General features: G+C 38.5%; 1 protein-coding gene and 1 pseudogene across 1 annotated transcript in view; one reads left to right on the top strand and one right to left on the bottom strand.

Annotated features, from left to right (window-relative positions):
• The window catches only part of TPRG1 (tumor protein p63 regulated 1), a 136,160-nt gene that overhangs the window by 31,631 nt on the left and 81,565 nt on the right, over window positions 1-22,964 (top strand). The window contains exon 3 of the mRNA XM_004603015.2: window positions 10,036-10,212. Coding sequence (XP_004603072.1) covers window positions 10,036-10,212 — 177 coding nt within the window. The remainder of the gene's footprint in view (window positions 1-10,035; window positions 10,213-22,964) is intronic.
• LOC129402698 (U2 spliceosomal RNA) lies at window positions 11,084-11,192 on the bottom strand (annotated as a pseudogene).

Below are 22,964 nucleotides of genomic sequence, written 5' to 3'. Positions count from 1 at the left end.
TAGTAATATTTGTTAAATGTTAAGCCCTGTGTGCTTATATATCTAAGTTCAGTGAAGCTGGGTTATACTGAGTTATAAATATAAACATTATAATGAGAAATAAAAAATATTTCTCCCTAAGATTGGTTGCCTTCTACTTTAAACCACATCAAATGTGGTGTGCTACTCTTGGTATATCGGTGGTGTAAAGTATGATACGTATGTCCAGGAATAGATTCATTCATGGGTGAGGCTCGTCCAATCATTTGAAGAGCAGCCGTGAGCCTGGCAGCAGTTGATTTCTGGAAAATTTTGTCTGCCCAGGATGGCTCTTTTGAGGCATCCTCACCCACTCCTGTCCCAGTTGCCCCAAATGAAACAGCCTGACCCTGGATCATGGCCATTGATGAAATTAGATGGCACCAGTGATGGCTTGTGGGGGGTTATTGCCAAGCTGCCAGAAAAGGTGGGAGTTGGGGGAAGGCCACCTATTCCAAGTTCCATTGAGCCTGAAGTTTTCAGTCAGAAGTCCTGCACCTGTGTTTTCTGTGGATTTATTTACTCATGGGTGAGGCTCTAAGAGAAGTCAATGAAAAGAGAGCAACAAGGTTAATAAATTTAAAATCTAACTCTCTAATTCTCTAACTCCTTGATGACAAACTGCTAGCAAGATTGACAAAGGATAAAGAATAGAAAAAATAATTCCAGTGTAGGGCTAAAACTGGAAGTCACTACAGACCCTGCAAGACAATGAAGAGATAAAGAAAGTATTATAGTTCATAAGTCTACACTTACAAAATTTACTGAAGTGGCTTCATCTTCAAATCACAAAAACTACCACAATTCACCTGGCATAAAGTCGGTAATATAAATAGGCCTATAAAATTAAAATGTTGAGGGCCTGGAGCGATAACACAGTGGGAAGGGCATTTGCCTTGCACGCAGCCGACTTGGGTTCATCAATTCCCAGCATCTCTTTTGGGACCCTGAGCACCGCCAGGAGTAATTCTTGAGTGCAAAGCCAGGAGTTACCCCTGAGCATCGCCAGGTGTTACCCAAAAAGAAAAAAAATTAAAATATTGAATAACAAAAATAGTATAAAAGTGTGTAATTAAAATATTTACCAAAAGAACTCACAAATAACATTTCAGTGGAGAATTCTATTCTGTTTAGAAAAAAAAACAAGTGTATGTGATCTTTCCTACAAAATAGAAGAGTGCAGTAACACTTCCCATTTTACTATATAGTCATCATTAAGGTGACATTAAATCTAGACAAAACTAATATAAAAATAAAATCAGAGAACACTATATTTTATGAATATATATGGAAGAATTCTTATAATATTAACAAATAAGAGTAATTATACATCATAACTGAGTTAGATTTTTTTCAAGTATGAATGATTGATTCAATACTGGAAATTTAAACATATAATGCACCATGTTAATAGACAAAAGGAGAAAAATTGCATAATCATATTTTATAAAACATTTTATAGCTAATAAGCCACATTATCAACTTTTAGGGTACAAGATTAATGTACAAAAAATATTGAATTTTTATGTGTTAATTTTGAAGAAGTTAGATCAAGATAGAAATAATGCAAATACTTAAAATAGAAGAAATTTTTAGATGTAAATCATAAAATAATTATAGAGTCTGTATGTTTAAAATTCTGATCAAATAATAAAGAAATGAAATAACTGAAGACAGACCACATTTAAAGATTGGAAGTCCCAATAAGGATATCAGTTCTCCATTAACTTGGCAAGCAAATTTCAAAATTTCAAACCTTGAAACAAATCTTAAAATAACAAAATTCCATTTAAAATTTCAGCAATTGTTTTCATGATTATGAGCAAGACTATCCAGTAGTTCTTATGGAAAAACACAGGAATTAGAATAAACAATTCTGATAAAATAGAAGGAACAAACCCTCACTGGCAATTCCTCTTTTCTACTCCAGAACCTCAACTCCTGGTGGGACAAAGGGAGCTACTTTATAGTTACCCTGTAATGGAAAAGAGAGTAACTCAAAGTAATAATGTAAACCAATAGGTTCTCCTGTCTTAAAAACTTGAACTGGAAGACACAGAGCTAGAGGCCAATTTAACTGTGAGAATCACAGTTTGAATCTGAAAACTCATATGTCATCAAAAGTCACTGTTGGGGCTTGAGCAACAACAGTACAGTGGGTAAGTTGTTTGCTTTGCACGCGGCTGACCCGGGTTCGATTCCAAGCATCCTATATGGTCCTCCGAGCACCGCCAGGGGTTATTACTGAGTGCAGAGCCATGAGTAACCCCTGTGCATTGTCAGGTGTGACCCAAAAAGAAAAAAAATCACAGTCACTGTCATCTCATTGCTCACCAATTTGCTCAAGTGGGCACCAGTAACGTCTCCATTGTGAGACTTGTTGTTACTGTTTTTGGCATATGGAATAGCCACAGGTAGCTTGCTAGGCTCTGCCGTGGGGTCGAGATACTCTCGGTAGCTTGCCAGGCTCTCTGAGAGGGGTGGAGGAATCGAACCCGGGTTGGCCGAGTGCAAGGCAAATGCCCTACCCACTGTGCTATCTATTGCTCCAGCCCATATCATCACAAGTAAAGAAACAATTCAAGTCCATAGATTCAATGGAATCAAAGAGGAAAAAATCATTAAGTTGTAGGTCACACCAGTCAAATGCAAAGAGTTGAGATGACTAGAGAGAAACCCAGACACCCTAACGAGCTACAGTCATCCCTCCTGACTTTTCAGGCAGCGTACAACCCTGTGCTTGGATTTCTAGAGGATTCCTCAAGGTATTTTTATAACACATCTCTGTTTGGGCTTGCCTGCTCTGGGGAGGGAGGCGGTATCTTCTGTACCCAAATAACTGTTAACAAACAGCGTCCACAGTAAGCAGCCATCTCTCCCATTTTGAAGTCAAACAATGGAGGTAGCAAATGTGAGCATTTGATTTGTTGTATCTTGTTCTGTTTTTTTCCTCTCTGCTGCCTCCTCCAAATTAAATCTTGTTCTTCTGCCAGATTCTTGGCTGCATATCAAGTGAATCCCCTTAAAGCTAAGTTAGGGGAGGAGAGAATCCCTCGGGGGGTGGCCCTCTTGTTAGTTCCTGGGGTACAGTGGAGGACTTGAGCTATTTAACTGCTCTTCAGTCATTTTGTGGGAAAGAAAGGACAGGGTGTGCATAGTCTTTTGTGTAGTTTTAATATATATATATATATATATTTTTTTTTTTTTTTCTGATAATTCTGTAGTAGGGAGAACAAAATTTCCTGGCAGTGTAAGGAAAAGAATTGAAAGAATTGAAAGCTAGATGGAGAGTCCCTGGCCTGGGCTGGCAAGTCAGAGAGGCAAGAGGCTGGCCCTGGCTCAGTCACTTAGCACTTAATTCTGGTCGCTTTATTGAGACTTGATTCCTTCATCCAGAGAGTAGGGGATACTAACCATTCAGGGAAATCCATTCATAAGTTGAAAAGAAACTGTGGTTGTTCCAGTGTGTGAGCTGAATTCTATTTAAATATCCCTCCACCCTCTTGTTCCTTTTGCCTTGGTCACGCTGACTCCCAGGAGGTTCTTGGATCACAGTGGGTCCCACCTCACATCTTTCTATTTATTTTCACTTCACTCCAAGTCCCCTCTTTATACAGGTGCCCATTATTTATGTCTATTTTTCTCTGGCCTGAATCTATTCCTAAAATGTATGTATAAGAAGACAGGGGCTTCTTTGGTTCACTACTAAGCATACAGGCAGTATGATAGTTGTTGCATATGTATTTGGGATCATTAAAGGGGATTTATCTCTGTATTGATTACTGATAGTTTTCTGATATAAATAACTTCCTTCTGACACATGATGAGAAATTTCATTGTGAATCAATGACTTTACTTAGAGCTATAATCCTTAACTACTGTACTTGGGAGTTCTGATTTAGCTTACGCCACTTTCAAACTATACAAACCTATTGGTCTAAGTTGCGATATCTGTATTTATCACTATTGTTGGGTAAGGATTAAAGTAAAGTGATATGTATAATACCTGAGTCAGAGAATATACCTTGCCACAAGTAAATGGAGATTCCGTTATTTAACAACAAAATTACATGGTAAAATTATTCATATGTGCATGCAGATTTTATAAATTTCAGGTATTGCATATAATGCATACATATACATATATGCATGCACTCAAGCTTACATGTACAAAACACATTCAGTATGTATATAATTTCTCAGCTAAAATTGATTATAGTCATAAATTATATACATCACAAACCCCTTTGCTTTATCTTTTTTTTCTTTCCATCCTTCCTTCCTTTCTTCCTTCCCTCCTTCCTTCCTTCTTCCCTTTCTCTCTCCCTCCCTCCCTTTATTTTTCTCTCTCTTTCCATCCTTTCTTTCTTTCTTTCTTTCTTTCTTTCTTTCTTTTACTCTCTCTCTTTCTTTCTTTCTTTCTTTCTTTCTTTCTTTCTTTCTTTCTTTCTTTCTTTCTTTCTTTCTTTCTTTCTTTCTTTCTTTCTTTCTTTCTTTCTTTCTTTCTTTCTTTCTTTCTTTCTTTCTTTCTTTCTTTCTTTCTTTCTTTCTTTCTTTCTTTCTTTCTTTCTTTCTTTCTTTCTTTCTTTCCTTTTCTCCCCCTTGGTCTTGTGAGAAACAGACTGAGGATTCAGAGACCTGAGCATGTGGCCTTAGGGATCTGTGTTTCTGCTCCCAAGTCTTGTCCTATTAATTAGCTTTTCCTTCAGTGATTTTATCCCACATCTTCTAGAACTCTGTTTTCCTTGAGAACTGAACATTCTTCTTAGTGTTCCCACTAGTTACTGTCTCAATGCTTCACAGATACTGCATGCACAGTGAGCAGAAAAAATGAATCACAGAAAGTCAAATCAGGAGACTTGGGAACAGTGAAGATTTTTGGACATCAGGTTTTTATTAGCATACTGTGTATACTTGGAGAATCCCCTATTTTAAGCAAATTGGAGAGGCCCATGGGAAGAGTAACCAACCGATTAAAAGAATTGTATGTGGTTTATTTAGCTCAAAGTTTTATAAGACTTTACTGAACTCAAGGGGGAGAAATTGCTTTGCTTCAATGCCGAAGATTTTTCCTCTGTGTTTGAAGAGCAAACTCCAGTTGGATTGACTTCAGGACTTGGAACCAGTGGTGCTCAGAGAGCATATGTAGAATGAATGATTTACTGTTATTCTTCTAGATTGCTCATTCTTGGTTAGCCAAGATACTATCTTCCCTTTTCAAGGCCTGGACTATGAAAAAAAAAAAAAAAAAAAAAAAGGCTTGAGGGGCACGCAGAGAAAAATTGATTTGTAAATCAGGCATCGTGATATTAAATATCAGAAGAAATATTTCTACTTAATTGTGTACATTTGTGAACATGATGTGTGTGTGTGTGTGTTGCACATAAAGGAGGAAGAAATGATATTAGAAAAAAATGACGGAAGAGAATTATTTACACATTATTTATGTACTTTATGCAATTTTTAGAAATCAGTCGAAAGTATTGTGAAGCACAGGGCTGAAACCACTGGAAAGGCATCTGAGATGATTTGAGTAACTGGGTTTGGGGGTCCTGGAAATTTGCTGAGATGGATCCTGCAGGGTCATTGCTGGTTTACTGTCGCCCTCTGCTGGTAAAATGTATCATCCAAGGAAACTGCAAAACTCAGCAGGTTTAACTCAGTTCCTTCTTACTGTGTGGGCTCGAGAGGTGCTCATAGTTTTCTCTGTCAAGTTGGTAAATGACACTAAGGCTGAGGAAAAGCAGAGGTGAACGAATATTTAACACATCTTGTCCTGAGAAACTCTCCTTGCAATTAAGGGAATGAATTTTAGGGGGTTGTTATTATTATTATTATTATTATTATTATTATTATTATTATTTATTTTATGTCCTGTTTATTCGCCAAATCCTACTTTCTCTTATGCTCTTTGCTAGCTGTGGTGAGGGTATAAAGCATGACAACCTCTCAGCACCTGTATTGCAAGCCATAATGTCCAGAAGGGGAGAAAGAGAGAAAGGGTGAGAGAGAGAGAGAGAGAGAGAGAGAGAGAGAGAGAGAGAGAGAGAGAGAGAGAGAGAGAGAGAGAAGGAATGTGCCTTCCATAAAGAGATGCTGGGATAAGGGTGGAAGGAAGGAAACTGGTGACATTGGTGATGGGAAATGTACACTGGTAGAAGGCTGAGTGTTCGAACACTGAATGACTGAAACCCGACCATGAACAGTTTTGGAACACTGTCTCCCAGGGATTCAATAAAAAATAATGAATTAATTAAACAAATATAACCTTAAAAAAATAAAGCTTAAAAAATGATGCTAAAGGGACAGTTTCTGTACTAGAGGGTGCCCCATCAAATGTGGAGCAGTGGGGTGGTAGAACATGTATTTAAATCACTTTAATATAGAAATTGTAATGAAAGTCATATCACAGGTCCTAATGAAGGCTTGTGTGTATGGACGGGAAGCATTCAGCCACTGGGAAGTAAAAGAGTGATAATACCGCAGGAAACAAAACAACATTTAATCTGGAAATCTACATGGTGGACAAGGCTTTTCATTTTACAGAAGGTGTCTTTAATAATAAAGTAGAACACGTGCTTTGTTTTTAAAAAAATAAATTCTGCTAACTAAACGCAAGAGGAAAAGTAAAATAGGGTGAAGAGCTTTAAAGGGAACAAGCAAAGGTCTATGGAAAATAGTTACTTAATAGATCTAACCTAATGAGATGGTTATTCCAATAGTTCAAGTATGAGATACTGGAAAACGGGGTCAGAGTGGTGAAGATTAAGATGGGAGGGTGGGGAGTGTGTGTGTGTGTGTGTGTGTGTGTGTGTGTGTGTGTGTGTTCTCAAGCATGTGCATGCATGGGATGGGGGCAGAGGGGTTGGAGTTCAGAGATTCTTTGAGAGTTGGTATTTGTGGAAACTAAAGCTGTCTAAAATAAGTCTTAAAATGGAAATCCCTAGTTTACCTGGATGGAGGAATATTATTTATTAAGACAGGGAATATCACAGAGAATAACGTTTGAAGGGCTGCCAGTGTTGATTGGGAGAAGCAATTTCTCAGAAGGAACAATCCCATGAGGGGTATGAACAATCACATCAACTCTTTCGCTGGTGCAGATAGTCACACTTGTGTACAATATTGAAAGCTCTCCTTTTTGAGGTAGAGGGTACTAGAGAGGAAGTAAGCACAATTCCTGAATTTGGTGTCCAGAGATAGTCCCTAGAGCTGTTTGCTAAGTGGAAAACACTAAGTCATTTGATAAGTGGATAAGTCACTTTAAGTCTCTGAATATTAGTACCTTGTCTTTCAAATAAGGGGAGTAGGGGCAGAAGAGAGAGAATAGAAGGAGAGATAAATAAATAAGACTAATTATATCAAGTCCAAAGTGTTACTGTGAATATTAAATAAAGATATTGGTATTCAAGAATTTAGTAGACCTCCATAAACTGTACAAACACAATATATTGTTACTTATCTTCTGTATTTGTTGTGGATATAATCAATCAAGCTTTAATTATATTACTATTAGAAATATGAAAGTCAAAGTCCATGATTTGGGGGAACATTTTGGATTTTTGGGAAAAGATGGTGCAGTTTAAATCCATATATATAAAAATACCACTCAGTAGCTAGAGATGATGGTCCCAGACTATTTATAAATCATGTTTACTTGAATTCAGACTTTCCCTAACATGTAAATTATGCAGTCTGTGTCACAGCATAGCACACTGTGTTCCTAAAAAGAATTATCTCCCCCTATCCCAAATCCTTTACCTTTTAAAATAAATCTCATTATGGAGTGCTGACATTTTCAGTAAAACCATTCACCCAGAACTGCAGTTTTTTTAGACTTAAAACAAGTCTGGTTTATTAGGCAGCAGCTTATAACTTGCTGCTAAGTAGATGCATTCTATTTAGAGAAAATTATGTAGATATCTGATAAGGCATTTCAGAGTCCTCAACTCTCTGACTAAGAGTGTTAAATAGATTAACAAGAATTCACTCCTTTTTTTTTTTTTAGGGAAATAGGATTTGAGTATTGCAATATATATAGGAGTGGATGGAAATCACAGAATCAAGATTTTAAAAATCAAATATCTTATTCTATAGCATTAATTCTACTATCAGATTTATCTGAGAGACATTAGATACAAACTTCTTCGAAGAATTGTGGGGAAATATAGAACTAATGTTTGCAAATTCATAATGATCGACATTTAATGCCTCGATCAATGATTCTTGCCTTCTGCTTCTTTTTCTTTCCCCTTCATTTATATGTCTTAGTCATCTTTATATTGGGTTGACCTCTACTATAGCTTGTCTGTTGTCTATCTTTATAGTACATTGAGGAATAGCATATATATGGGTTATCCAAGGTCACATAATGACAAATTATTGTTAGTGATAATGAGATAATTTATGTTATCCCCACACTTATAAGAGAGTCATCATATGATTCCATTTTATTGTTAAAAAAACATGAAACATGAGGCATAGGCAGGCTAAATATTCGATTTTTAAGCGATGATAAATAAAAGAGCTGGAAGTTCTTGCGCTGCTCTCATTCATTGCTGGCAAAGACTTTGATAATGATTATGATGAACTCTCAATCATTTTTCCAACTGATATTTATTTAGGGGTGGCTATTTGAATGGTATTGGCACAGACTCCTCTCTTGGAATACTCACACACACATACACACACACAGACACACGTGTGTGAGTGGCACAGACTTGTATTTATTGGCATTCTTTTACCTTATGTTCTTCAGTGATTGTTTCCTTTTTTTAATTTTACTGAATCACCGTGAGATATGCAAATCAAAACAACAATGAGATATCACCTCACACCACAGAGACTTCAGTGACCATTTTGAGACTTTCGTGTCTGTGTGGTGCCTGTTGCTAAACATTTTACATTATCATCCTTCTGAAAAAATATGGTTAGTGCCACGAGAGACTGGGTCAGAGTGCTTTAAGAGTGTAACGGGGAATCATGTTTCTGTAAGAGTAGAAGAAATCTTCAAATGAGGCATTTGTACTGCAACTTGAACATCTGTTCACAGTTTGCTCAGAGAAGATGGTAGGCATGAGCATAGGTGTATGAGCAGTGAATGGTCATCCCTATAATTTGAATTCCAAATCCTAAAATCAAAATGAGGTTATTTATTAAAGTTAATAGAATGAAATCATCCTCTTGTATTTTAAGAGGTTACTCTTATCTTTTCAGAGGCGTTGTGTTTACTGTGTGAGAATGAATGGTAACACGGTGTCTGGATTCCTTTTCATTAGTTTGATTCTGGGCAGTGAGGATTCAGATAAGAACCAGTTACATATCATCCGTTTTCAGTATTTCAGGAAAGATATATTTGTTGAAGCAATTCTAGTGAATTTTATAAAGTGCTAACAAAAGTGCTGGGGATGAAAAGAATTATAGTCCACACACTTTTTTTTTTTTTTACCAGAAGCAGATATTTTGTTTTCTTCTTATTCTCTCTGTGGGCAATATTCTTAACTTTCACTCAGAATTTTCTATGCATACCCTGAAAAGCTTTCAAGTCTGAAGCAAATCAATTTAGTCAAAACTTGTCTAGTGTCTTCTTTATCCTTGTCTCATAAGAATCCCACTTTACTTATTTTACCGTATCACAACCTCAAAAACTAAACAGAGAGAGTTCAAAACACAGCTTGAAGTTTCAGTGGACTTGATGAGTAACATTTGTGGAAGACATGTAAATAAAGTTTTTGGAGGAAAATGTGCTCTACAAAATTTTCTAGAGAATGTTCATAGAAGATCTGGAGGATCACAAACCAACGACACAACATACTAATTCCCTAATGGATTCGGTCACAGGCGAACGCTGTGCTCATAAATATTTCTTGGCAATCTTTTACTTCTCCCTTGGTGTGAAGACAAGATAGAGGGGATGATGTAGTGTATTCCTCTTCCATTCCAATCTTCTCTTGTAGCAAGCATGTTTCAGGGAGTACCATTATCTTTAATTTGTTTTCTCTGTGATGATTCCTACAGAATAGACCATTGGAACAATGAGAAGGAGAGGATTTTGCTGGTCACAGACAAGACTCTTCTAATTTGCAAGTATGACTTTATCATGCTCAGCTGCCTGCAGTTGCAGCGGATCCCCTTGAGTGCTGTGTATCGCATCTGCCTGGGCAAGTTTGCCTTTCCTGGGTTATCACTGGACAAGTGAGTATGAAATCTTTGCTTTGGGATGTTTGTGCAGTTGGGATGGGGCATGGAGGGAAAATGACAATGAAATTTGCTTGCATACTGTGAACTGAGATAACCCAGGGGAGTGCAATGAAACATGACAGTAAAACTCCTCAATATTGAAATTCCTACTCTATGTCAGTGGCAAGGGATGTGGCTTCAATAAATTTGAGCACTAAAACATACGAAAATACTTGGTTAGGTGTTAAAGTACAAATAACTGTGAGAACATGGAAGAAGTTTAGGTGATAGAAATTTGCAGGGTTTCTATTCAATTAAGTATTGGGCAGGAGTTAGTTAAAAATATATTAAATGTTTAAGAATATACAGGACAAGGGAAAAAGAGCACAGTACAAGGAGTGGAAGAATACTATACAAAAAGTGTGCTGTCTTTGGGAATATTACTCAATGAATAGACATGTCATAAACTGTTCTACCTCAGTCTCTTACAAAAAAATAAATCTTTAAGACTTCACATATAAACATTTGTAGAACAACCTCAGAATTGTTAATAGAGAAGAACATCACATTTTATTATAACTATCAATCCCTAAGAGTTTCTTGCCCATGCGCCTGGCTGTCTTCCCTTGGGCCCCTCAAAGTGGGTGGGCTCCAGCTTCCCTCCCTGCTCCGAGCAGAGGTCCCATGGCTGAAGACCTCCGGAGCATGAAACAAGTCATACTCAAGGCCCCTCTCCACATGTTCAGATGACCTTCATGTGTGAAGGTACCAGCAGAGGAATCCAGGTGTGTGGGACCCAGGGCTGAGACCTCCAAGCCTGCTCAGATCAGGACTGGGCCTCTTCTGCCCAGATTTTCCGTTTTCCAGTAGCTAGGCGATCACACCCAGGGACTTCCTCCAGCACAGTGTAATCCCACCAACAGTCAACATCCAGAGACTTAAACTGATAAGAACAGATACTACCCTTGATCTTAGCCAAAAGGCTGAGGAGCGGCCATGTGACATTTTATAGCCTACTTCTCCCTCTGGGAGAACCTGGCAAGCTACCAAGAGTTTCCTGCCCACATGGGAGAGCCTTGCTAACTCCCCATGGCATATTCATATGCCAAAGCCAGTAACAATGCTGGTCTCATTCCCCTGACCCTGAAAGAGCCTCCAATGCAGCATCATTGGGAAGGATGAGTAAAGAGAGGCTTCTAAAATCTCAGGACTAGGATGAATAGAGACGTTACTGAGACCACTCCCACTCGAAAAATTCAAAGATCAAAGGGATGATGATGATGATGATGATGATGATCAATCCCTAATTAGTAGACATTTATCTTTATGTTTTTCAAATATTCAGTATTGCACTTCTATGATAAACACAGAGTCTATTAGTATAGTGTTGTATTCTATATTCTAGTTGTTTGTGAAATGAATAAATGAATGCTTTTATATTAGACTCTCTCTTATTATTATTCTTTTATTAATTTCTTTGCCGGTTTTTAATATGCAATGTTTTCCTCATAAAACAATTTTGATGTATTTCCTTCTCTTTCATTCTCTAAAATATTCATTATTAGATATGCTATTTCTTCCTTTCAGGCTTAATAGAATTTTGAAAGGCAGAGAGTTTTCACAGGGATCGAGCATAATCCCCATTCAAGCCCTGACACCACTTGGCCCTACTAGCACTGCTGGGTATTGTCCTGAAGAGTCCCTGCCCTCCATCCCACCACCATCCCAGTGGCCCTTTGGCAATGCAGAGTCTGAGCAGTGCCAACCTTAGCATTTGGGACTATGGTTTGCTTGGGTCAATCCCTGGCACCCATTTTGGTCCTCCAGTTACTACTAGGAGTGATAACTGAGTGCAGAGCCAAGAGTAAGCATCAAGCACCGACAGGTGTGGCTCCCAAACAAAACAAAATCTGTGACTTGGGTAGAGATCACTCCTGGTGGTTCTCTGGGGGCCATATGCAGTTATAGGGATTGAATTCAGTTTAACTGCGTGCAAGGCAAGTGCCTTAATCACTATACTATCTCTCTGGCCCCCATACTATCTACCTTTCTAGTTGGAGTGTAAAAAGCCTACGCATTTTATGTAATTTGAATATTTTAGATACCTATGCTTGGTATCTGCTACCTGTAATTTTTTTGTTTCCCTTGCATTTGTATGTTTTTCCTCTTTCAACCTTTAATTTAATCATTTAAGTAGTATTTATAATTAATTTTAACATATTAGTTTTTTTAGCTAATATTTTCTGTACTTTTATGGTTGCTTTAGAACAGAATTTCTCAAAATTAACACTACTGACATTTGAACAGGAGAAATCTTTGGTGTGGAAAACTCTTCTGTGCATTGTTGGATGTTTCGCAGTTTCCTTGGCCTCTACCCACTAGATGCCAGCAGCATTCTGCCTCTGTTATGACAATCAAAAATGTCCTTAGGCATTGCCAAATGTTCTCTGCAAGCAAAAATCACTAGACTGAGAACTGTTGCTCTAGGAATTATGATAAATACTTAAACTTTTCACAGTCTACATAAAGTCCATGTTACAGAGCTACACTTAAAACATAGATTGTAAACACATTGCTCTATAAATGTAAGTGTTGGCTATGATAATGAGTGGTCACTGGAGGAAGTAAGAGGGAGTGGCGAAAAGAACTATGCTCACAGAACAGAAAAAAAAAGGGACCCACCATATGTCTTCCAGACACACAGGAGACAGTATCAGTGTTGACCAAGAGACAGAAGGAAGAGGAGATAGCAGAGAACATAGAAAATGACTTTTCTGCAGGAAAGATAAGACAGATTTGAGAGTTTAGGACTGGTTCTTTTGAATAATTTTGGTAGATCATAAGCTATAGGGGTGATACCATGATGCCTGGTACTGGGCCCAGATTTAATTAAGGCGGAATAATAATATATTGTCCTAAAAGTCACTATGCCAATAAAAATGTAGTTTGTGTGGGGCGGGAGCGATAGCACAGCAGGTAGGGCATTTGCCTTGCATGTGGCTGACCCGGGTTCGATTCCCAGCATCCCATATGGTCCCCTGAGCACCGCCAGGGCTGATTCCTGAGTGCAGAACCAGGAGTAACCCTTGTGCATTGCTGGGTGTGACCCAAAAAACAAAAAAAATGTAACTTGTGTATCAAAGTTGCGCTAAGAACTGAACTCCTTTTCCTGTCTCTAAGAAGGAACTAGACCCTTAAAAGGAGAAGCCTCTCTGCAGACAAAAAAGATTTTTTTTGGTTGTTAAAGTTTCATAATATACAGAAAATTTAACAGTGCATTCAATATTTATTCACTGTACTATCTCTCTGACCCCAATAAAATAATTCTATATGTAACATTTTACTTCATTGTGTGTGAATTTAGTGACTTGATGGTTAGCAATTGACTCTTATCTTCTTAATTGTTTTTCATTTTACCATTTACTATTTTCTGTTTTCTACACTTATCTGTATTATTTATTGATGAGCTTACACATAGTCTATTGTGATTTTGTAGCATATTTATTTAAAAACTTAGTTTGTAATTTTTGATATATATTTACAGTGATTAGATTTTCTTTAGTTATGTTTTTCAGCTATAATAGTGTTTTATTATACAAACTATACTTGTTTTTTTATTGGGCAGGGATCCAAGAAAATATGGTGGTTACTTAATTTTAAGTTGAAAGACTTCTCTTTTTTTTTGAGAAAATTGTTCTAGTTTTATTACTTTGTGCTCAGAAAATGTATTTTTGTGGGGCAGGAGAGATAGTACAGAGGTTAAGACACTTGTCTTGAGTGTGATGAATGGTAGTTCAATTCCCAACACTGCATCAGGAACGATCCCTGAGCAAAGAGCCCTAAGCACCACTGAGTGTGACCCAAAAACAACAATAAAACTTGTCCTGGCCTGGGGAAATGGATTATAGTGTGGAACGCATGTTCTGCAAGGAGTTCAAGGATTATCGTCGAACCTCTTCATCTTTTCTCTGAACATAGAGAACAACCTCCACAACCACCACATGTGATGCCCCCAAACAAATGTCTTCTTTGCTATTTTTATTCTATCTGCTGAATATGAAATATCTAGTGAATTTTATCACGATCTAATAAAATATGCTATTTTTGTCATCTCTACCTTTGCGAATTTGGTTATTAGATATTTTTGTTGGCTTTGGAGACTATAGATATCACTTACTAGAATAAGAAAAATAATTTTTCTCAATCATAGTTGTTTTTTTCTTTATGATTTTATGTTGGTACTATTACTATTATCTTGTTTGATGAAGAAACACTTGTAGACATTGAATATTTATTTTACATCATAAGCTTTTTCTTTTTAAATTTTATCTCCCTTAATTCCTTGGACTTGTCTATTAATATTGTAATCTGTAGAGCCTTATTCTTTGGGACTTCCTACTTTTTATTTTAAACTTTCTGACTCTTTGATGTGTTCTTAGTTGCAGCATATAATTGAATTTCACTTTATGATCGACATGGGGGTCTTTTTTCTTTGTTGGAAAATTAGTCTATTTATAAATATGGTATGACAGCTCTTCCTTAGTTCTGCTGCCTTTGTTTATTATATTTTTCTAAATATAGCACCCGTATTTTCTGTTTCCTTTTCCTTCATTGAGTGTTGTTTCTTTCAACATCAGCTTTAGCTTCTTTTTTTCCCAAGTGTGACTTTAAGTGTAATTTAACTTTTAAAAGGTATTAAAAACTCATTTATAATATTAATTAATTCCCTTTGCTCATTTTTTTTTGGTATTTCACCATTGTTCCTTTTTAAAAAGTTTCTTGTAATAACAATTAGTTACTTCAAGGATTATTTAAATTATATGGCTCCACTTAAAATGTTATCTTTAATAGTATGGATTGTCTCCATTCTGGAAGATAAGATAACTCCATGTTCTTGTAATACCCAAATTTTCTCTTTAGTCCTTTACATTCCTTGTTTCATTAGTTTTACAGGACAAATTCACATTACATGAAATATTTTATTTCCCATGAGGTGCCCATTAATTATCAAAGAAAGTCAGTGTAATTTCAGCTTTCCTAATTAACTTGTGTGGTTTTCTCCAGATTTGATTTGTGGAGTTAAGAGTAAGAAAGTTCTGCCTGTGCCCTGCTGGTTAGTGCTGAAGGGTTTTCTCAGGGAACCCAGAGTAATTGGGGGGTGGGGAGGGGAGGAGGAGGTTAAAGTCCTGCTAAATTCTGTTTGTTTGGGTTTTGGTTTTTCTCATAAACCTTCATAATATAGTCCTGGATTTCAGCCCCAGTTTTGTTTCCTCATTTATCAAAAGGTGACATTAATCACCATTCTGCTTCATTAACAGTCTTATTGTAAGGCTCTAATGAGATAGCTTGAATGTACTTTTAATATGCCTCATAGATATCAGGTGTTAACAAGTTCTGATTTTCTCTCAGATAAAAGCTTTTATTAACATGGAACTGAATAGATTGATTTAATTGTTATCTTTGTTTTCAAGTCAGTTAGCACTTCGTGGATGGGAATGAAGTCACCGTTACAAAGTCAGAGGTCAGGCAGCGGCAGGCCAAAAATAAAGGAAGAGGCAAAGAAAAATAGGCTGCCAAACCCTCAGAAGCTGAGCCCAGAGGAAGGGCAGAGTCTTAGAGAATTTCTGCTGTAGGAAAATGCAACGATTTCCCATGAGCATTGGCAAACTGCAGGTGGAAACATCGACTCTGCCCACCAAATGCTTTAACCTTCCCTCTATTATTTGATCTTTACCTAGAATAAGTGAGGCACGTTGACCACATATTATGGATGTGAAAAATGCCAGTCAAAAGAGTTTGGGAACCAGGGACGCATCAGCTCTTTGTATTAAAGCTAAGCTTCAGAAGCAACTTTCCTGTCCATTGTTCATTTGTTGGCTAAATAAACAATACTTTCTCTTTTCATACTGTTCCTTTCCTTCCTTTCTCTTCTCCCCTTTTTTTCTTCTTCTCCCCTTTCTCCGCCCCCCTCCCCCCTTCACTCTTTTCCTCTTCTCTGTCCCTCTGGAAAAGATAACCGCTTCTGTTACTGTGGCATCTGCTCCTCCTATGAAGACATGGGAACTCAGTAGAACATGTGTCAGCATATCCCACGCACAGGTGCTTACAAAACAGAGTTGTTTTGTTTTATTCTTTGCCTTTGGCTTAATGTGAAGGGAGAGGGTGATGCCATGAGACAACTAAAGGCTATAGATCTTGTATCTGTGAGATAAATGCAGATACTCTTTGATTGGTACACTCCCCAGAAATAAAATCAAGAAATGCTGAAAGGCCTAGTTATCCACCTCGGTAACTAATAACTGGTGTACTTCTTTTGTTATCCTTCCTTATCTGAGATGGGAACCCTAAATCTTATTTCTATCATAATTGGATTCCTTCCCAGATTTTAATTAAAAATCAATTTTGTAATCCTCTTGTGTCTAGAGCCTTCCTGAAAAACTGGAAGAGGGTGGAGAAGATTAGGATTCTATGAGAATTGACCATAAGGTTAAAGCAATGACTAATCCTAGCCACACCAGTTTTCTGACTGTTTGAATTTGAGCAGTTCATTTTATTTTTATTTATGTATTTATTTTTGGCTTACACCCAGTGATGCACAGGGGCTACTCCTGGCTCTGCACTCACAAATTACTCGTGGCGGTGCTCCGGGGACCATTTGGGATGCTGGGAATCGAACCTGGGTCAACTGCGTACAAGGCGAACATCCCACTTGCTGTACTATTGCTCTGGCCCCGAGCAGTTCATTTTAATTTTGGTGCTTTAGACATGCCGGCCATAAGATCAATAACAAAAATCCTCAGGGGTTAGGAAGATAGCACATGGGTTATGGCTCATACACTGCATTTGCCTGACATCAGTTCGATTCGCAACACTTCGTGGTCCCTGGAGCATTGCCAGGTTTCACCGTAGAGGCCCCAGGGTTCTGCACAGCGTGACCCTGGTGGTCCCCAGCACTGCAGAGCTAAGAAGCACCACATCCTTGAGCCCTTGCACTGCCCTTGTTGACCAAGTATTGCTGGGAGTGACCCCGGGTCCCAAGTGTACAGCCTTAAAGGCTCCTCTTGGAGAAAAATAATCCTTTCTGGCCTTTCTAGTTACTGAATATTTAAGGTTTTAAGTGTGTTTTTTAATTATTCACTGTAACACTGTGGTCCCATTGTTCATTGATTGGCTCAAGCAGGCACCTGTAACCTCTCACTGTGAGACTTGTTGTTACTGTTTTTGGCATATCAAATATACCACGGGTAGCTTGCCAGGCTCTGCCATGTGAGCGGGATACTCTCAGTAGCTTGCTGGGCTCTCCGAGAGGGACTGAGGAATCGAACCCAGGTCGGGTCGGCTGCAAGCAAGGCAAAGGCCCTACCGGCTCTGCTATCACTCCAGCCCCTTTTAAATTATAAACTTATAAAATTATAGACATAAAGTTAAGCAGTTTTTCTACTTAAAAATACTCATTGTTTTGTTTTTGGTTGGGAGCCACCCCCAGAAGTGCTCCGGGCTCATTCCTGGCTCTTGACTCAGGCATCACTCCAGGGGGTGCTACTTGTAGCTCCAGGGGTCAAACTCAGTCAGCCATGTGCAAAGCAAATGCCCTACCATATTCTCAGGGGACAACACTTCTGTGTACTGTCCACTCTTTAATTTTATGAATAAGCTCGTAAGAGATAAAAATAAGAAAACTGAGATTTTGGTCAAGTGATTTTCACATAATCTTGCAACCAGGTAGTGCTGGGATTCTAAGACATGCTTTCTCTTGTCATGCATCTAATTCTCACTAGACTTAATAGCATTACATTATTTTGTTGGTTTATTTTGCCTTTTTTTGTTTTAATAGAGGCTGGGGTTGAGGGGTGGAGAGAGACCCAGTCCTGGCTATTCTTCTAGCTGTGTGAGCCTGATCATTTGCAATAGTGCCAGTGCTGGCTCTCAAGAACAAACGGGGATATACCCACCAGTGCAAGTAGGGCCATGGGGTACCAGGATTGAACTCAGACTCACATATTCTAGGCAAATACTCCACTGTTGGAATATATCTCTGTCTCCTGAATTAGAGTGTTTGAGACCAAATAAGCCTGTTTCTTTGCCTTTGTTTCCATCTGAGCTCTTTAATAAGGAGATACAGTGTAGATGATCTAGAACTTAGAGAGCAGGCTCTGAAGTCAGACGCTACCTTTGAGATCTGGTTCTGAATGACCCTGTACATGTCAACCCAAAATTATTGCATTGGACTCATTTGTAAACAATAGAAGATAGTAGTATTAGCCTCATAGGTTTGTTTGAAGAAATAAATAGGATATTACATATAAAACTGTCATAACTCTAGCTGGCATGCAGAAAGCACTGAGGATGCAGAATTCTATAATGAATTGTGTAGAAACTGGTTTAAGATTCAGAGATCTAGGTCCTGATTCACTTTTATGATGTTAGTCTTCTCTCATTGCTGAGTCTTAAATTTATTTCATAAAATTGCTAAGGAGTGTGTGTGTGTGTGTGTGTGTGTGTGTGTGTGTGTTTACTTCAAGATTTTAATCCAAGCTATGTGAGAACCTGTCAACTTTTTAACCTTTAGTTTCTCTTTGGTTTTTTTAAGGCCCTGGTAGAGTTTCTTGTATAAAGCATTTCAGCACTGCACCCTTCACCAAAAACATCTGCTTCTCTTCACCATTGCCCCAAATTTCTCCTCATTTCATGTCACCCCTCCCTACCCTGTTCTTGTCCCCTCTCTTAGTATCTCTGCCTCCCAGTTTTGATATCCTTCCTACAGACATCAATTCTCAGTTTCTGTTCAAGTCTGTAATGAGTGTAGGATCATAAACCTCTTTTCTCAGTGGAGCCTTTGGGTCCTGTGGGTAAATTCTAAAATAGTAGAATTGCTGGGTTATATAAAGACTCAGTTCCTAGTTTTCAAAGATGTGTCCATGTTGTTTTTTCAGAAGACTGAAGTAGTCAACATTCCCATCAGTATTGAATGAGGCTCCCCCCACCCACATCCACACAAACACTGGTTGTTTTTGTTCTTTGTGATGTATGTCAGTGTCAGATAATATCTCCTTATTGTTTTGATTTGTGTTTCCTTGATCATAAGTAATGCAGAGCATTTTTATAGTCTTTTTGGCCACCTACATGCCTTCCTTGAGGAACTTTTCTATTCATTTCATCCCCCCACTTTTGGATAGGTTTTATTGTTTATTTTTGTAAAGATCTTCTAGTGCCTTATATATCTTGGGTATTAACCCTTTATCAGATGAATGTGGACAAATATTTTCTCCCAATTTGTGTGGTGTTTTTTGATTCTGGCCTTTGCTTATTTTTTTTATTTGCTTTTTTTTTTATTTTTTTCACTTATTTTAGAGTACAGAAACATTGTTGTTCAATGTAATCCCAATTGTTTATTTTTGTTTCATTTGCTTGGCCAATGGCATTGAATCATTAAAATCCTGTTCTCATGGTACGCTATTGGAATAGCAATTTCCTCCAAGTCATTCATCTTAGAGAGCTAAATTATTTTACCTAAGCAATTACTCTTTTGAAAAATGTCTCTAAAGGGGTTTCTCTGCTGGAAAATATTGTTCCTGTCACATTGACATGCCAACACAAGCTGAGCTAGAAGGTCAGGCCAACCCATGTCTTCCTGCAAGAGTCGACATCCCATATTTTTCTTTCAGTATCATTTGAAATTTGCATTCAGCAAAAGGTAAGGGCTAGGCCATGCTGTAGAAGTGAGACTCAAAAAGCAACTACTCATATTGGTTACCCCGCATTTTGCAAGTGGGGAGATGCTGGTGAAAGCAGCAGCTAGGAGTTGACCCTCTGACTTAGGGTCAGCATCAGGAGGACAGGTAAAGGGCATTTCAGACATGATTCCACTCCCTCAGCCTTGTTTCCTTGGACTCAAAGGCCACATGCTGTCCTGGGCCCCTAGAGATTTTATTTGGCTTTTCCTTCTCAGACAACAGCTTCAAAGGGCCTCTGCTCAGCCCTGGGAGGAACGTGTTTGTGGCCCAGGCTGATTCTGCTGGCTTCGCGTCTGTCAGTGTGTTCTAATCACTGTTATAAGTGTGCTTCTGCGGAACACCTTGTAAAATATTTTCCTATTGCTCCAGCAACATCTCCTGTCTAGACAATCTAATTATGAGCACAGAGCAAACAGCTGAAGTGTATGCTACCCCAGAGGGTTGCCCAACTCTGGGACTGAGGTTGGGAGGAAAGGTGAGGGGGTGTGTATAATGTTGGTTACTTTCAGTTCGTCTGACTGGAAAACTGAGTGCTTAAAAAGATGCTGGATTATTTTTTAATTAAAATGAAATAATTTGGTGGAAGCTGGCATTTGGTTATTTTTTTCAAAGGCAGTGGAGGATTAAAGATACCAATTTATTTCCCTCCCAGCACAGCTTTTTCTTGACTCCAAATGTGGCTTGTGGTCTCTGCTTTTTCTTTGTCTTATTTTTTTTTAAGCTATGGATTTAATCATCTCTTCTCTCAGCAGCATTTTGAAAAGAACAGCGACTCTGTAAATGTATGTTCTTTCCACTTAATCATTTGATTCTTTCCATTGAGTCTTTCCTGAGTGCCAGTCATGTGGCTGGGATTGTGAATGACAAAGTGATGAATGTAGTCTTTGTCCCCAACATGTTCACAGGCTCATGAGAAGCCAGAGCCACACACTTATGCTTTAAAAAGACTTCAGCTAATGGAAAGTCAATAGGTTCTGGCCACAGGGGAAGGAGAGAGAATTTCTCCTGGGAGATATGGGAAGGTCTTAAAGTAGGTAGAGTCTGAACAGACCTTTGTAGGAAAGCAGAATTTGTGCAAAAATAAAAGAAGAAACAGGGCCATCTAGCCACCAGCAGGCAAGGTCCCAACAGGCATGATCATGCAAGGTGACCCAGGTAGCTGGGTGCCAGGTGTTGGGAAAGCATGGTGTGAGTTTCTGAGGGGTGCTGACTATTAAGTTAAAGGTTTTGGAGGTTCCTCGTATAAGGATTTGAGATGTTAAATATCGGGAGGACAGAGCCTAAAATTGCTTTAGGCACATACCTGTGGTAACAAGATAAGAAGTAACGTAGAGGAAATAGAGAAGGAGTTTGTCTAGAGCAAAGAAACTTCTCTGAAGAAAGCACCTGGTAAATGGAGCCATGGGTGAGAAAAGATGAGCAAGAAGACTTGGCTGAAGCCAACTCTCTTGCATGTGGTGACTGGATTGAGTTTTCCTAGAGAAGTGAAAGGGAAGCGGAGGGGGGGTGCAGGAGAGATTGTGGGCCAATGGAATAGGTTATTCATTATTTATTATTTGAGGTTATCATTGACTGCAGGAAAAGGTCATAGCTAAAATAAGATATTTAGGCAACTGACGTTGACTGAACTCTTGTCTTGACAGTTTCTGGGCTAGAGCCGTTGTGCTAAGAGGGTCTGCACCCCTAGAGCCCAGTGTCAAGGAGCCATGAGAGAGAGACCACATAACGGTACCAATAGGAAGGACAGAGATAAGTTCCTTGTAGGAGGAACATATTGGGTGTGTGGAAAAGGTCTATTGTTATGAATCTACATACCGCACAGACTTAATAGTATAAAGGCTCAAGAGTACAGGAGATAAAGTGTTTGCTTTGCATGTATCCAACTGCAGTTTAGTCCCCTGAGTACAGTCGCAATTACTCCTGAGCACAGAAGAGAAATAGCCAATGAGCACCTATACTCTAAAACAAACCGAATTAATCACACACAATGAAATTTATTATTTTCCTGTTTCGGGGTCAGGATCAAGAGTGTGGCTTCACCAACTTCTCGGGTTCAGGATCTGTCTTAAAATTTTGATCAAATTCACTGGCAGCTTGAGGTTCCCCCAGAAGAAAATCTCTTTTAAGCTGATACTTGTAGTTAGCAAGCTCTGGTTCTCACTGGTGGTTGGTCAAGTTCTAGACCTTCCGCACCTCTTTTTTGTGGTGATGGACAATGCTGTTTCTAGTTTCCCTCAGAAGGAACAGCAGAGGGAAGTGAGAAAGTACAAGAGAAGTTTAACATTCTAGAAGAGGCATTCTTTAGGAAACCTGATCTGGGAAGTGATACCCCATTGTCTGTGCTATCCTTTGTTCATTAGAAGCTAGTCACTAAAACCATGTCAACCTCATTTGGAGACTGTCACACAAGAGCAAGCATGAATTTCAGGAAGTAGGCAAAACTGCAAATCATCTCAAAGGCATTATATGAAGAATAACAGAGAATTCATGATAGGATTTAGAACTAACTGAAGATGAAGAGCAGGAATCTTCTCTGCGAAAGGAACTCTGGAGCTGTGATTAATAAGATGCATAGGAATGTCAGAATGAAGGGGGATTATGAAAAGAGTACTCCAGGCAGAAGGATATGTGAAGAGGTAGGGCACCTAACCCCTCTGGGGCACTGTAAGCAGGCCAATGTAGTCTGTTAAATATGGAATGCAAGAGGTATACCAATGTGGAGATGCATTCTGAACTTAAATATTGATAAACCATGGCATTTAGAAGAGTTTGATTTTCCTTTTTTTTTTTTTTCGTGCCACACCTTGATTCCTGGCTCTGTGTTCAGGATAACTTTTTTAAAAAAAATTTTATTAGTGAATTACCGTGCGGTACAGTTACAAACTTATGAACTTTCATGTTTGCATTTCATTTACATCCCTCCACCAGTGCCCATTCTCCTCTACCAATGTTCCCAGTATCCCTCCCACCACCCCCACCCCAACCCCCAGCACCCCACCCTGCCTCTGCGGCAGGGCATTCCCTTTTGTTCTC

This window comes from Sorex araneus, chromosome 2, assembly GCF_027595985.1.
Source record: "Sorex araneus isolate mSorAra2 chromosome 2, mSorAra2.pri, whole genome shotgun sequence".
NCBI classification, from domain to species: Eukaryota; Metazoa; Chordata; class Mammalia; order Eulipotyphla; family Soricidae; genus Sorex; species Sorex araneus.
The sequence above is the reverse complement of the archived record's forward strand: the minus strand, read 5'-3'. Positions and strand labels throughout refer to the sequence as shown.